The sequence below is a fragment of the Seriola dumerili genome, unplaced genomic scaffold (assembly GCF_002260705.1).
Source record: "Seriola dumerili isolate Sdu_G_001 unplaced genomic scaffold, Sdu_1.0 BDQW01000088.1, whole genome shotgun sequence".
In the NCBI taxonomy this organism is placed as follows: domain Eukaryota; kingdom Metazoa; phylum Chordata; class Actinopteri; order Carangiformes; family Carangidae; genus Seriola; species Seriola dumerili.
In genome coordinates, this window is record NW_019174343.1 from 5,676,186 (window position 1) to 5,690,898 (window position 14,713).

Sequence of the window (14,713 nt, forward strand, 5' to 3'; positions counted from 1 at the left end):
ATACCCACAAGCTTAGTGCTGAATGTTTCAAAGTGTAATTCAATTTCCCCTTATTTTGCATGTGACTCAGTAATCAAAGTATTGGCATGAAAAGGAACAACAGTTTTAAAAATGAGTAACATCACGGGTAGCACTGAAGGAAAGTGAAACTAATCAAACAGTTAAATTACATTTACTGATTAATTTGTTATAAGGAGAAACAACAAATCGAGAAGATACCTGCTGCTTTGGTTCGAATCTGTTTTGATGGCGTGCTGGGTTCTCCTACACCAACACTGTTGATTGCCACAACCCTGAATTCATAATCCACCCAGGGGTTCAAATCTTTCACTGTTGCATGCATCATCTGTCCAGGCACAGAATCAGGAACTAGGATTAAAGAATTTAGAATTGAGATGTGTTTTTTTTTTTTTTTTAACTGAGGCACATTTCACATTTTCTTTCCAGCACATATACAAAAAAAACATTTCACAAACCAGTGAAGTACATCAAACTGAAATGGTGACATTTGTAAATCTTTTAATACTATTCCAATTACAGTACACTCAAGGGTGACACCAGTCCAACAAATCTACATGTTGTGTAATTATTTCTTGATATCGCACAGCAACGCCTGCATCTCACAATGCAATTTTACACATAAATGCAGTTAATAAATACAATGAATAAGCTGTCAGACAAAGTCGCTCCAGTTAATCCCTCTCCCTGCAAAGTATTTTGCTTGATTAGTGCTTTGGTGATCATTTCCATGTGCGTTTAAAAGTTTCAGGGTAAAGGTGGCAGACTGATCCCTGATCAGATCGGGTATCTGAGTTTTTTGCCCCAATGCAACACGTCTTGCATATAACATGGTAGTTACAAGCTAGACAGTATCCAGAATGACTGAGCTTCTGTGCTTTTAACTTGTGCAGCAGATACACAGCAGAACTTTCACGTATGCTAATATTACTTTTACTTTTTTATGCTAATGTTACTTTAACCTGTGCTGCCCATGGATTTTTTGAGACAAGTAATTTCTTAATAGCTCGGAAGAGCTAATTTTGTCTGGGTTAGCGGTGTCATTGCTACTGGAATTCCACATGTCATGTTAGACACGTGGTAGAGCTACCAGACCTCTGTTGTGGTGTGTAGTAGTGATACATACATATTTACATCAAAGCAGTTTTAGTTACATTTTCGTATTATTATTTTGTAGTTCATTTATTTTCCTTGGTTGGTCATGGCAGGTCCACATTACCTCCAAACTACATGTAGCTGTTTGAATACGTCATACTTATGTCACCAACAGACTGGGACAGACACACTTTCTAGGGAAAGCAATGTAACAATGTTTTTTTTTTTTTTTTTTTTTTACCAATTTTTAAGAAAAACACACAGGGTATATTATGGATATATTGTCAACAGTCAACACTTGATATTACAGCCCACACCTAAATTACACTGTAAATTATGTGCTGTATTATAGAGTGTGCTGCTATCTAAACTTGTGAACTTTGGGTTTTATTCATAAGAATATCTATGGAATACATCTCAGAAAAAGAGCATAGTCTCCTAAATGACCATAGCCTCACAGATTACAGTGATATTCCTCAGTACTCACTAACACCAATTGAAAATAAAGTGTTTCATAGTGGTGCAGCTGTTACCTGTTCTCACAGTCTGCCAGCCTATAGAGAAGGGGGTCCTGGCCTGCACCATGTACATGGTAACAGGACTGTGGTTGTCAGTTCCAGAGCTCCAGGACAGTTGCATAGTGGTGTCAGTAATGTCAGTCACCACCAGGCCCTCCGGGGCACCGGGAGGTCCTGCAATACCCGGAAACAAGGACAGATGTCTACATCAGCATCACTGCACAACAGCCAAAACAAATGAAATCACCTCAGCTTAGCTTCTTGCATGGCAGAGTGAGACCCCCACCTGAGGTGTTAAGTGATTCATAACAAACCTAACGACTCCAGTTCAGGGCTGGTGAAGATATAATGGGCTCCTCTAGGAGTGCCTGTCTAATCAATACACTGAATAGTGTAGTTCAGTGGGAATTTAGACCATCAAATGTGTCAGCTTAAATTTGCGTGAGGTCAGATAGTTTCAGTTTAACTTTAGCTTGAAGTTTCCCCACCCCAGTATACAGTAAATCCCCTGGTCATGAAAACTGTTCAACAAAAAAAAAAAAAAAAAAAAATCACGGTCAGGTAAAACTGCTTCTCCCAGACAGAAAAAAGAAAATGTGGTCTTGATGGAGCCGAGTTGCCTAAACTAGCTAACAGAGAGGAGATCCTTCAGTGTTTAACATGAGACAACATTAGTAACCAGGGATTTGGAAAAACAAGGCTGAATTTTCAATGGTGATCTCATTGAAATTAGGGAAAGCGGCATAATGAGATCAAACAATCAGGCCGGGACTTGGATAACTGACATGAGATTTCCTGCTAAGCCCCACAAATCTGTAAAAGTAGCACTGAGCCCTCAGCGGGACTACCTGCTGCTGGAAGAAGATCACTGGGTATCAACCATGCTTGGTTTCAGATTACGCAAACAGAAACATACAATCTGTATGTGAAAGCTGCACCATCTGACTCCTGATGCCAGTACAACGGTATTACTGAGACTGTTCTCTTCCATTAGAGTTATGTGTTTCAATCATGGGTGATTGTGACCAACTGTGATTGGCTTTTGACGGATCACAGCCCTCTGATCTATAATCAATAACATTTTGACGGATAGCACATTGTACATTTATAAATGCTAATGACAGGTATGTTTGGACATCCCAGTTGTTCTTTCTTCAGTGACCCGGCATTTTAACACTGCTCTGTGAACATATAACATTAACATATTGCTACGAGTCTTTAAAATGACACCACGTAACTTTAAGCTTTGGATGTAGATATAAAGATCTCCAATCCCTAAATCCCCAGAAGAAAATAGAGGACATCAGTATCATGAGTGGTGGCTCGGAGTTGTTCTAATAAGAAAATGTCACTGTGTTTTTATTTGAAAATTCTCAATACCCTTTGACTACAAGAAAAAATTAAGGATTCACATTACTGATCAATGCCAAATTCAAATTTTATAGTGTATAATTTCAACAGGCTGTGCATTGTACTTAAGTGGGGAGTGACCGATTGCGTGCCCTGCTCTCAGTAAGCTAGGCTATTTGTTTCACTAATGCAAAATGGAGAAAACTGTGTTGAGGCAGATCTCGATACCAAATCACCTGAGAAGTAAAGTGTGAAAGAATTTTAAAATCAACACCACAGATGAAGAAGTTGTGGATAAAGTCAGGCGTTTGCTGACTAAGGTCAGCTTTCCATCCAAGTGAAGCTCAAATTTTAATGAAAATTTGCAGAAAAATGGCAAAAGAAATGAAAAATGCAAATTAATTATTAGATTAAATATTATATATTAGAAGTTTGTTAATTGAGATAAACAGCAGGTGGCACTAACTGTCCATTTGGGTGCCATTAAAATATCGTACGAGAGGGGGATGCAACAAGATGACGTAATTAAAAGAGCAAAATGTGGCATTTACAGTATGTTTGTTCCATGTGTTAATTTGAGGAAGGTCACCGTCTCCTCATCACTCCACACACATCTGATGTTTCTGCCTGCCTCAACTTTTGGTCTCTTCAGTGGAGCGGAAGCTTTAGTGTCAAATAAATCACTTCATAGATGTCAGGATTTATTCTCTAAGTCTCTTTCCATTGCACTTACACGATACACCAAGTCTTCTACCTCAGCCAAGAAATAAAAAAAATACTTTTTTGTGATTTTTTCTAATTTCTAGCATTTCCATCCAAGTTTCTTGCGAGCAAACTGAAAATGTGCATAAAAACAATTGGATAGAAACACACTTTACAGTAGGTAAAATGCAACTGGCTTACATTAGTTTGTCACCCACACCAGGGGGACTGAATGCCCTTATGCTAAAGTTAAAGAAGTAATATACAAACATACATATACATATCTACAAATTACTTAATTAACTAACTAATTTCAAGAGTGATGTTGCATATATATAACATTTATGGAATACCCAAAGTAAAACGTATATATGTTCATAAAAATAAATAATAACAAACTAAATAAAAAGGATGCTGCAGGTCCAAGATACTCCTAGAATTAAATGAATTCCTAAAACTTTAACCTCATATATGTCTCTCTTTAGTTTCAAAAAGTTCATGGTTGTCAGTCTGTAAGTCTATTAACGCAGTTTTCTGCAGTCTGTGAAAACCGACATTGTGGTGATACATCTCTATCTGAAAACCTCCACAGAGAGTGCTAGAAAATGACAAGCAGTGTAAGATAGGAGGAACAGGCATACCTCTGACAATTAGGTCTGCTGCTGCCGAAACAGTGTCGACTTCAGTGTGTACCATGCACACATACTTCCCAGAATGCTTCAGCTGAATGTTCCTCACCATCAGGTCACCTGCAAATCCCTAATGACAAAGACACACACATGCATAAGCCTCTTGGAGAGGAAGGAAGGAAAACAAAAAGTTGCAAAGTCAAAGGAAGAAGTACGGAAAATCCTCGGAAGACATCAAATTTCTGTCTCAGTCACATGCTGCAAATCCTATTGTAAGGAAGGATGCACAAAAATTACTTGTTTTGAAACTGTTTTTTCTTTGGATCAGTGCTTTGTTTACACTTTATCCTTACAGCTCAGATTAAAAGCTCTAGCAAGAATTGTCAGAATTGCGCTCTGCACTTTACTGCTGTGTATACACACACACACACACACACACACACACACACACACACACACACGCACACACACGCACACACACACACACACACAGATGATTTTCAAAAGTTTTCTTTCAGCAAAATATAGCGATTCAGAAATCAGTCCCTTTGTGTAAAAAGCAAAGGCAAGTTACACAGCTGTTGTGATTATACTCACTGTGCAAATGTCAGTGTTGTACAGCGACTTAGGTGGGCCTGGTGTGCTCAGCGAGAGGGAGCATGAATCTTGTAATCACAAAAATTTAGGCTCCTTTGTTCAGGGAGGAATTGATTGATTTACTCATACAGTGAGATTAACTCAGAGCAGGAGAAATGTCATCCATGTTTACAGGTTTCCCCCTCAGACCCAACACACAGTAACATCTCCTGGCATCTCTGAATTACACAGTGCAAACGATTTTCACACAGGGGCTTAAAGACAAAACCCACCTTAAAACAAGAGTTCCCCTTGTGCTTCTCATGTTCTCATTCAATCAGTTTGAGCTATACTTAAAGGAACAGTTTGGCATTTTGGGAAGAACACCACTCGCATATCTGTGTGTTACGGGGCTAGAGCCAAGAGGCAGTTAGCCTTGCTTAACATAAAGACTGGAGGCAAGTCAAAAATATGCACAAGCATATCTGTACCTCACTAAAGAAGTGAAAGACTAAAGACAAGATTAAAAAAATAGTTTGACATTTATATCTGTCCATTAAGCATAAGGCTACATCCAGTAGCAGGTTAGCTTAGCTTTGGATAAAAACTGGAAAAAGGGAACCAGCTGGCTCATCCCCATCTAACTAATTAACACATCATATTTTGTTTTTTAAATCTGTACAGAAACTAAAGCATTAAATGATAAATTGACATTTTACTAAGCTGCTACCTGTAGCCTTGTATTGAACAGACAGACATGAGGTAGTTAGTAAGCTTAAACCACAAACTGTCATTTTTACATCACTTTTGTTCTGACTCAAACCAATTTAGCGAGCTTAATGAATTAATGACAGCTGCAGGTGTTTGGAGGTATAGGTTATTTTTAAGCTCCATGGAAAGCCGGCTAACCTCATGGCTCCAGCTCCATATTTAAAGTTTTCTCTGCCTCCGAACACGGTTTCTTGCCGGGAGCGGGTGGTGGTGGTTGTAACTTGACATCGTTGTCTTTATAATACAAAAGGTTATAATACACCCTCTGAGCTATGTCTTCAGGGCAGACAGTCGCTATCGGAAAGTGACGAGACAGGCCGGGGCTAGCTGGTTAGCCTGCTAACTTCAGTAGGAGAAAAGAGGGTTGTTTTCCACCACTGGAGACAGCTGTTGGTGGGTAAAGGAATGAAGTTTGACGCTGAACGCGCAAGATTCCGCTGAATAACTGCACTGGGTCTCCTGGTATAACAAAGCCTGTTACCATCCAATACAATATTTTGAATCCATGATTTTTATGAAGAATTAGGTGGTTGAGAGGCATTCAGGGAAATTCAATGCACAATGAAATCATCTCCCGGCTCTATCAAAGACTATCATAGGCATTAACTGGCAGAAAAGCACAGCTCTCAGGAGCTTCAATATCAGCTGTAGCTTTTAAAAACAATGTAGGGCAAATCCTTGGCACTGATTTTTAATTTTTTTTTTTCTAATATCACGAAGCACAAGTGCTCATCCACATTACACATACCCCTCCAATCATTTCAAAGTGCTCCTGCCTGCTGAAATCAATGGCTTTGCCGTTGAAAAACCACTTGAAGATGGGGCTCAGAGACGAATCACTGGACACTTCACATGGCAACACAAGGCTCTGTCCCACGGTGGCGTCCAAACTCAAGGGTGGAACTATGATCCTGGTGGGTTCTACAGCATTACAGGGAAGGGGAAAAAGGAGGATCATTTGTTACTGTATGTAGCACTGTATTTCAATAAAATCCAGCCAAATGAAGAAGGTAATAAAGCTTAATTTGCCCAGAATCATGAAATAGACCAGTGTAATTAAGTGACCTTAAATAACTTCACTTAGGCAGCGAATGCCTCCCATAACTCAGTAATGAATAATTAAACATACTGCAATCACAATGTCAACTAGAAAGAAAAAAAGGGCTCTCCCTCTCTCGCTATAATCATAATTATTTAAAAACCCAAATCTGAAAATGCTACGGTAGCTCTTTTTAAATTAAATGTTGGTGAGAAAATATTCTTCACTCACGGCCATAGACGGTGGTGGTTTGTCCCACTCTGCTACATGAACAATAACTCACAGCTGACAAAACCATGGATGACTTATACGTCTGTCAAACCGCCGGGAACATAAAACGGCTATATATTTCATTATCAATTTCATGCTTGAGCTGGTATTTTTTTCCTTTAACAAAAGTTTAAACCCTTGGCTTAGAAGGTACAGTCGTGGAGAAAGAGAAATACCTTTCACCACCAGCGTCCCTGTGCTGCTGGATGTTCCAAAATGGTTTCTGGCCACACATGTGTATCTGCCTCCATCAGATTTGGAGATGTTGGTGATACGCAGAGTCCCATCTGCCATGATAGTCTGTCTGAGGAGAAGGACAAAACTGAAACAGCGCATCTCTCATTTCCTTATCAATTCTTTAGTTGTTAATTGAATGAAAAGTGACGATAAGAATCAATGAAATATTTCTTGGCTGAGATATGGTCTCATTTCTCAAGCCATTTGAACTTTTTTCCCACCATTTATTTCATTTTGAATGAAGGCTCCAGAATCTATTCCAAAAGTCTGTTTAGTACGCCTCAGAAGATAACAATTATCTTAGCTGAGGCAGAAAAGATTTGCTGTAGGCTCAGCATAATATTGACAGCACAATAGCTTAAATGCATATATTAATTGGATACAAAACAGGCCACCAGGGCTGGGCAGTACGGCGAGAGTAAGAGGAGAGGAGCACGACAGAGAGGCAATTTGAATGGGATCTTTACCTGCAGCCTTATCGCTCCACAACATGTGGAGATAGTATCAACACACTATAAGCCGTTTCTGAGAAGCAATAAGATGGAGATATGCATATAGAAGCATCTAGCCTGACAAAATGTCAAGCTGGTCTTACGGGAGAAATAAACTGGCCGTGTGATGAGAGTTCTCGAAAGAAACGTGACTAAAGCAACAGTAACACACAGGAATGTTGACCTTGTTGTTGCACTGGTGTAACAGCTTGTGACTTACTTTCATGAACTGCAATTACATGATTATCAATTATTATCAATTATCAATTGTGCTTTCTATAATAATGATAAAATAACAAAACTACAACTACCGCCCTGCGGTTATATGACTCTGCCACTCAGAAGCCTGAATCAACCATTTCAATTTTACTTGAAATACATTTTTAGTTTTAATACTTTCTGAAACACTGAGTAGTCCTTTCCTTTCAGCCTGCATGTTGTCACAATAAATGCCAACAATAAGGTAAGGCAGCCCGTGTGAGAAAGCATCATTGTTCCTGAGCACACTTTACAATTCAGATAAGTGCGTCAACATCTTTATCAACCCAGCTCGCAGGGAGTTAGTTGGAAGATCAACAAGAAAAATGAGGGCGAGAAAAATCTGATAGTAAAAATTGAGAAGCTCAGGTCCCCCCACATCTCCGGTGGAAATGATGCCCTTATTTATCAAACTTCACATTTTAGCCTGGAATAGTTCTCTCAGCACTGTAGTTGCGGACAGGCAAGTTGGAAAGCGTGTAAACATATGCATAAACGAGGAAGATAATGCTCTCCTGTTGTGACCTTTGGATTCAGCAAATCAAACAGAAATACTGTGAGCAGCCAGCTCAAAAATCAAACAATTTCATATTGGCTCCCAAGAATAAATATGTATTCACTTGGGCTGAGCTGAGACCCAGAGAGCATGTCAGACACAGGGTGCTTTACGCTGATTTATTGACAAAAATATCAAGCGCTGAGGGATGGAGGCGCACTGAGAACATGACCTGAGGGGCAATGAGCTGCAAAACAAATAGAAACGTGAAGAACTATCTGCTTTGTAGACAAGCTCCGTTCCATGCTGCGAATTTCTATTCTTGTCCGAATGTGCAGCCTGGGTAATGCCTAGGTAATTTTTCTCCCTTTCCTCATGACCAGCCCATGGAAAATATGATAACCAATCAATCCCACCGGTCACATGTTGAGGCAGCTCCAGTGAGTTACAGAAAGTCTATGGAAAGCTGGATGTACATATTGATCCGAGGCTGAGCCCAAAAGAAAATGAGAAAGGAAAAAAAAAAACAAACAGCAAGAGCAGATACGCACTTTACACTTCATCTGACACATAACCAGCATGCAACTTAAAACTGCAAAATTAGAGTCAGCATATGTCATAGTGTTGTGTAAGTGCGAAAAGGGTATTTTGGTCAGATTGTCATGAATCATCTTAGCATCTGCAGTTTAGCCTTTGATGAATAAAGATAATTCGAAAGTCAAACCACTGTAATGTACATTTAGTTGAAAATCAGTTGCTGGTAATTTCCAAAGAGAATGAACAGCTCATGATACAGGAGCTTTTTTAGTTTAGTTTTTCCATAATCAGCAGAGTGAGATTCTTTATTTGAATCCATCTTCAGTCACAAATTCAATTTCTTACATTATACATGTTTGTGATCGTTCGCTCATATATTGGCACTGAAATAAATGAGCGTGAGCTGTATTAACCAAAAAAGGTTATTATTCAAAACTCTGCTCAAGTCTCCACCTGGCAAACTTATGTGAGCTACTACTGTTCATCTTCCTGCATTCACATAAGGGGCTCGTATTAATGAATTCCCAGCAAAACTTTCAGATTCATCATAAGCATTTGTACTGAAGAAAAGAAACCGGATGAAATATCAAGTGCCCTTGATACAGCTATTACAGCAGGAATTTTACCATTTGTAACTTTTTCTTGTGAAGCAAATTTCAGGAATTCAGAAGAAACTTTCTTCAATAGACTCCAACACTCAACTCAATTTTCCTGACAGTAGATTGAGGAAAAATCAGTTCAGAAAGTTCAGTTACCACAGGACTAACTGTGTTCACCAGATTGATGCTGCACTTGGGTAAAAACCTAGTATTTTACCAATATGAACTTTGCAGGAACTGAGAGGCTTTTTGAAGTTTTATGAGAATGTACTTTTAGGTCGATGGGTTAAGCCCGAGAGGTGTGTGAAGAAGGACTCAGGTGGGTGGATCAAGTGGCCGTCCTATGAGAGAAAAGTTAGTAAGATCCCCAGAGTTATTAAACGGGATGCTGAATCCCAGTTCTACCACTGTAATACACCACATTTACAACATGCTGAATGGCTCAGGGCAATGATTATTCTTTAAAGGCTCTGTAAATGAGATTTTAAACATTAATATAGCAGCAAACAACTATTTTCTATGTAAAGATTTAGTGGAGCAATGGTGTCCTGACGGGGAATAAAGGCACACCTCCTCTGTTTATAATCAGAGCTTCAGTGTTCTTTGTTTTGGTGGCTGGTCCGGCAGCGCGTGCATGTTAGTGCCTGTGCATGTTGGTGCATAAGAGTCCCCCTCTGTTAAACCGTTGGTCCTCCCCACATTTACAAGCACACAGGTACCACCCACACACCAGATGGCACAGTGCAGTACGCAGCGTTCAGGTAAAAGCGACCTTCCAGAATTTCCTCCACTGAAGAAACCATGTTTTCATCTAAAGAGGCCTCAGACAAAGAAAGAGATGAGACCAGATCATAGGTGGACTGAGCATGAGGACTACAGGCTCCAATCCTGGTCAGCTGTGGGACTGTCAAAAAAACCAATAAAGTTTTTACCGCTCTCTCAGTATCATTCGTGTGGCCGGTCCAAGCGCATGAGTCCAACCGACCGTGGACAAGAGGCAATACTGGTCTGGCTCCACCAAGATGGAGAGCCCTATGAGCTGCTAACGGCCTCCAACTTGACTTGCAACTTGCTTCCTCTCCTGAATTTGTTGAGCAAATGCTGCTAACGCTAGCTGGCCTGATAACAGCATTGCCGCAGAGCATATCTCAGCAATGCTACCATGAGGCTAATTGTTGTGACTGGGCTTCATAACAACTTGCTGAGAACTGAGACAATGAAAGATGTGTGGCCAACAAAGCATTTGAGATGATGGTGGTCTAGTGCGACAGCTAGTGGCAGTGACTATCGTTTACAGAACCTTTGATCAGAGCAACTGTAAAATAGAAAGTTTTCTATTTCTGGACCTTTTTAATTTGAAATCAGCATATCTGATGTGAATATGAACTTTATAAATAAAGATGTTCAAAGCAGAAGCAATTGAGGAGGCAAACATTAAGTATCATGACATGTAAATATCTTTTTAATTCTGATATATGAAATTTATAGAATAGAAAATAAACTAAGAAACTGCTTAGTATAAACATTAATTTACATGTATAATATTAAAAATTACTTTGGCAAAACTGTAATTTGGCAGTTAATTAAATGCCAATCTTGTTTTACTAAATCTGTATGGTCTAAAAACTAAGAGCCCACTATACTTGTGGGATCTAACAGCTATGTGGGGACCAAAATGATGCATCCCAAAAATTGAAATGGCTGTTTGAGGTTTAAGACTTGGTTTTAGGATTAGAGTATTAGGATTAGGTTAAAGAATTAGCTTTAGGTTAATGTGAGTGTGAGGCATTCAGTTATGGTGGTTAAGGTTTGGGTAAGGGGCTAGGGAAGGGTGTGTGTGTGTGTGTGTGTGTGTGTGTGTGTGTGTGTGTGTGTGTGTGTGTCTTTAAGATAGTTTCAACTTTAATAAAAGAAGGAAACTTCTGACTCCTCTGCTCTTTGACTAAATGTTGACTTTTCACTGTTCACTTTACATTACATTTATTTGCTAATGCACATTATTATGCTTTCAGTTGTTGGAGCTATTTTAATATCTTGCTGTAAAAATTCCCTGTATTTTTACAGCATGTTTGCAGCTATGGTTTTGCTTTATACATGGTGGACAAAATGTTTTCACTCAGCAAACACAGGAGACACAAAAAAAAAAAAAAAAAACGCAAAACAAAACTTGCTGTTAAAATCAGTATTGGAGAAAGAAAATTATACAGGTCCAAGTTTGAGAAGCAAAACTGCTCTTCAGACAGAAAGACATAAAGAGACTACTTTTCTTCTTGCCCTCTTTATATTGCAACTCTCACCAGTGAGATGCTGTTGTAAGTCACTAAAGTCGGTGCCTGAATGGCACGAGGAGTAAATTGGCTCTCAGAAGATTGATGCTATTAAGTTAATTATAGGGTTTGAGACTGACAAAGCTTTTTGATGGTGTTTTACATAAAAGACATGCTTTCATTTGTATGTCTCATAATGTGCAGGTATATTAAACATCGGCTTTATGGGGGGAAACACCAAGATTGCCAATATTGTCCTTCCTTCCTCTGAGAAATAACCTAAACGCTCCAATATTGTGCCATTACGCTAGCATAGTGATTTCATCTCTAGGAGATTTGGAGTCTGGAGCAAGAGTGGGAGAGTAAGACTTGTTTCCGTCAGCACCGCAGGTGGATTCACACTCGAAAGCAGTATTGACTGATTTGTGATGACTCCTAAACTGAAGCTTTCTGATAACTATTTGAGACTTTTTGGAACTTCCTTGCCGTTTTTAGCAGCTCAGCCCTTGTTTTTCTGAACCTACTTGAACACTTACCTGCCCTTCTTTTCCACAAAACAACTAATGAAAGGAGATGTCATACTGTGTTTCAACTCTGCTGGTTGTTTTTGTGTGCATTAGTCTCTGCGAAGGCCGAGTGCAACAACAAACTGTGTCTTTCAGTTCGTAGATTTTGCCGCAGACCTTAAATCATGCAATGGTGCGGTCTGTCATGTAGCCCGAGGTAGAGTTTCAGTGAAGGATGTAGTCAGATTGTTTTTCTCTGTGGTTTTTGCACAAGCGATGACCCTACAGGATGTCTGTTCTACATTCAGCTCTTTGACTGCATTGAAGAGCTGTGCAACTGTGGGACACTGGATGCTTTGAAGTTTCAAACAGCTAAATCACATTGTGCTGTAGATATAAAACTGATAGACTCAGGATCATGGCCTCGGTCTTACATCCATTAAAAAGGCATCAGTCAAAGCCTCTGTGTGTCAGCAGAAAACCAATATCTGTATCTATGTGAAGAATAAAGTGTCTCTCTGAAAACAAAACTTTTTTTGGACCAAACAAGGCTGTTTTATGCAACCTTGACTTCCAAAATATGGAGGACTGAAACTGCCAAAATCAATACAGTCACTGAGCAGTGAGCAGATGAAAGTCTGTGCTGGGCACAAACACATTGGAACCCGTGATGAGCAACTTAATCAGCCTGTCTATTGAATTGACCTGACATTAGTAGATATGTTTTCTTGCTGCATGTAAACAAATCTCACAGCAGGTTATAATAAAAACAGCTGAACGCCACACAGCAGCAATGTATCATCAAATCAGTATTTCCAGATTTTTATATTAACATTAGTAATTTAACACTAGTTTTTATTATGCAAATAACTTTTTTTAAATAAAAACTACAAGTCTCTCAGTCCATGACTTTTCCTAAATATATGTTTTTGATGTTTTCTGAAGCCTAGAAGGTGTTAAAAAAAACCTGCAATATTTCTGAGCATTTATTCCTCTGACCGCCAAAGCGGTCATATAGAGCGCTGTACCACCTGTGGTCATAGTAATTATTACAATGGATCTATTTCATGGTATTCGCGAGTCTATTTTTTTCCACTTACTGTTTTCATTAGGCCTATATTTTTATATGCGGATCTGGTGAGAGAGCAGGAGTCACTTTCTCAGGACCTTCGCGAGGGGGAAGCTTATGGTTTAGTGATGAGGAAAGTCACTGTCGGCTGGCACATCTGTCAGCATGTCCACTCATGACGCAGCCACTTCACAAACTTTATTTTGTGAGTACAAACTAGACCTTGATTTTGTAAATAGTCGGCTTGTAGGCTATAAACAGTAAGCAACATTTAAAATCACCCTCATTTATAATGAATAAAGAATCATAATGCAGCCTAATAAATCTCAACTGTCCAGTGCAGTACACACGCCACACCGGTGTCTGTGAGAGCTTGTAGGCTCGGTCAGATCCAGGTAGAACGAGTGTAAAACAAACTCTGGCTGCTGATGATAAACAATGACAAAAAATAACAATCCAATAAACCTCAGCGAGAACAGCGACAGCAGCTCTGACCTGACAGTGAAACACCGTCTCCAGATGCAGGTGTGTGTCATAGGTGCATCAGGCGGTGCTGCACGATCACTATTAGTCAATCATTCTCTAATGTAACTTGGAACCACAGCCCCCTCATTTCTATTATGAAGCACAGATGTAAAAAGACAAATAATAAAGAAATAAGTTTAGGGGAAATGCAATAAGGGGAAATAATAAATAGATAGATAAATAAATAAAAAATAACGGTAAATACGGTACAGCAACAATGGGCAACTTAAAACAGAAATATCAGTTTATGTCACAATGCGTTACTTTATTAATGCCTGCATTTATTAATTTTGGTGCATTTAATGGCATATCATTTATTTTTGGAGTTATTTATTTATCTATGTTTGATCTTGGCAGTTTCAGTCCTCCATACAAAAATCCCCTTGGGCTGAAGCATAAATAACAATGAGTCCTAGAAATGAACATGGCCACAAGAATAAACCCTTTAACAGATGCCATCAGTGGCAGGAGCAGTGGTGCATACAGTACAATACCCTACCTCTTGCTGTCCTTCAGCGGTTCGCCCGCTCTCCACCAGGAGATTGTGGCCCTGGGGGAAGCGTGGGGGCGACACTCTAAGACCACCTCGCCCCCCCTCTGGATCACCGTGGACTTCTTCACGGGGCGCCGGGTGAAGTCAGGTGGGGAGGCTGAGGAACAGACCCATGTTATTCTGGCGTTGAGGAGGGGCAACAGCTGTGCATCAGCCAAAATGTCAAGTGCATCACCAGCACTTACGGAAATTATATTTCAACACCAG

At 39.6% G+C, this 14,713-nt stretch overlaps 1 protein-coding gene across 1 annotated transcript in view; it reads right to left on the reverse strand.

The window, feature by feature from the left end:
- The window catches only part of LOC111221735 (contactin-4-like), a 42,684-nt gene that overhangs the window by 11,597 nt on the left and 16,374 nt on the right, over positions 1-14,713 (reverse strand). The window contains exons 10-15 of the mRNA XM_022745268.1: positions 14,453-14,603; positions 7,145-7,272; positions 6,408-6,580; positions 4,325-4,442; positions 1,647-1,805; positions 220-369 (exon numbers count right to left, since the gene is read on the reverse strand). Of these exons, the coding sequence (XP_022600989.1) occupies positions 220-369; positions 1,647-1,805; positions 4,325-4,442; positions 6,408-6,580; positions 7,145-7,272; positions 14,453-14,603 (879 nt within the window). The remainder of the gene's footprint in view (positions 1-219; positions 370-1,646; positions 1,806-4,324; positions 4,443-6,407; positions 6,581-7,144; positions 7,273-14,452; positions 14,604-14,713) is intronic.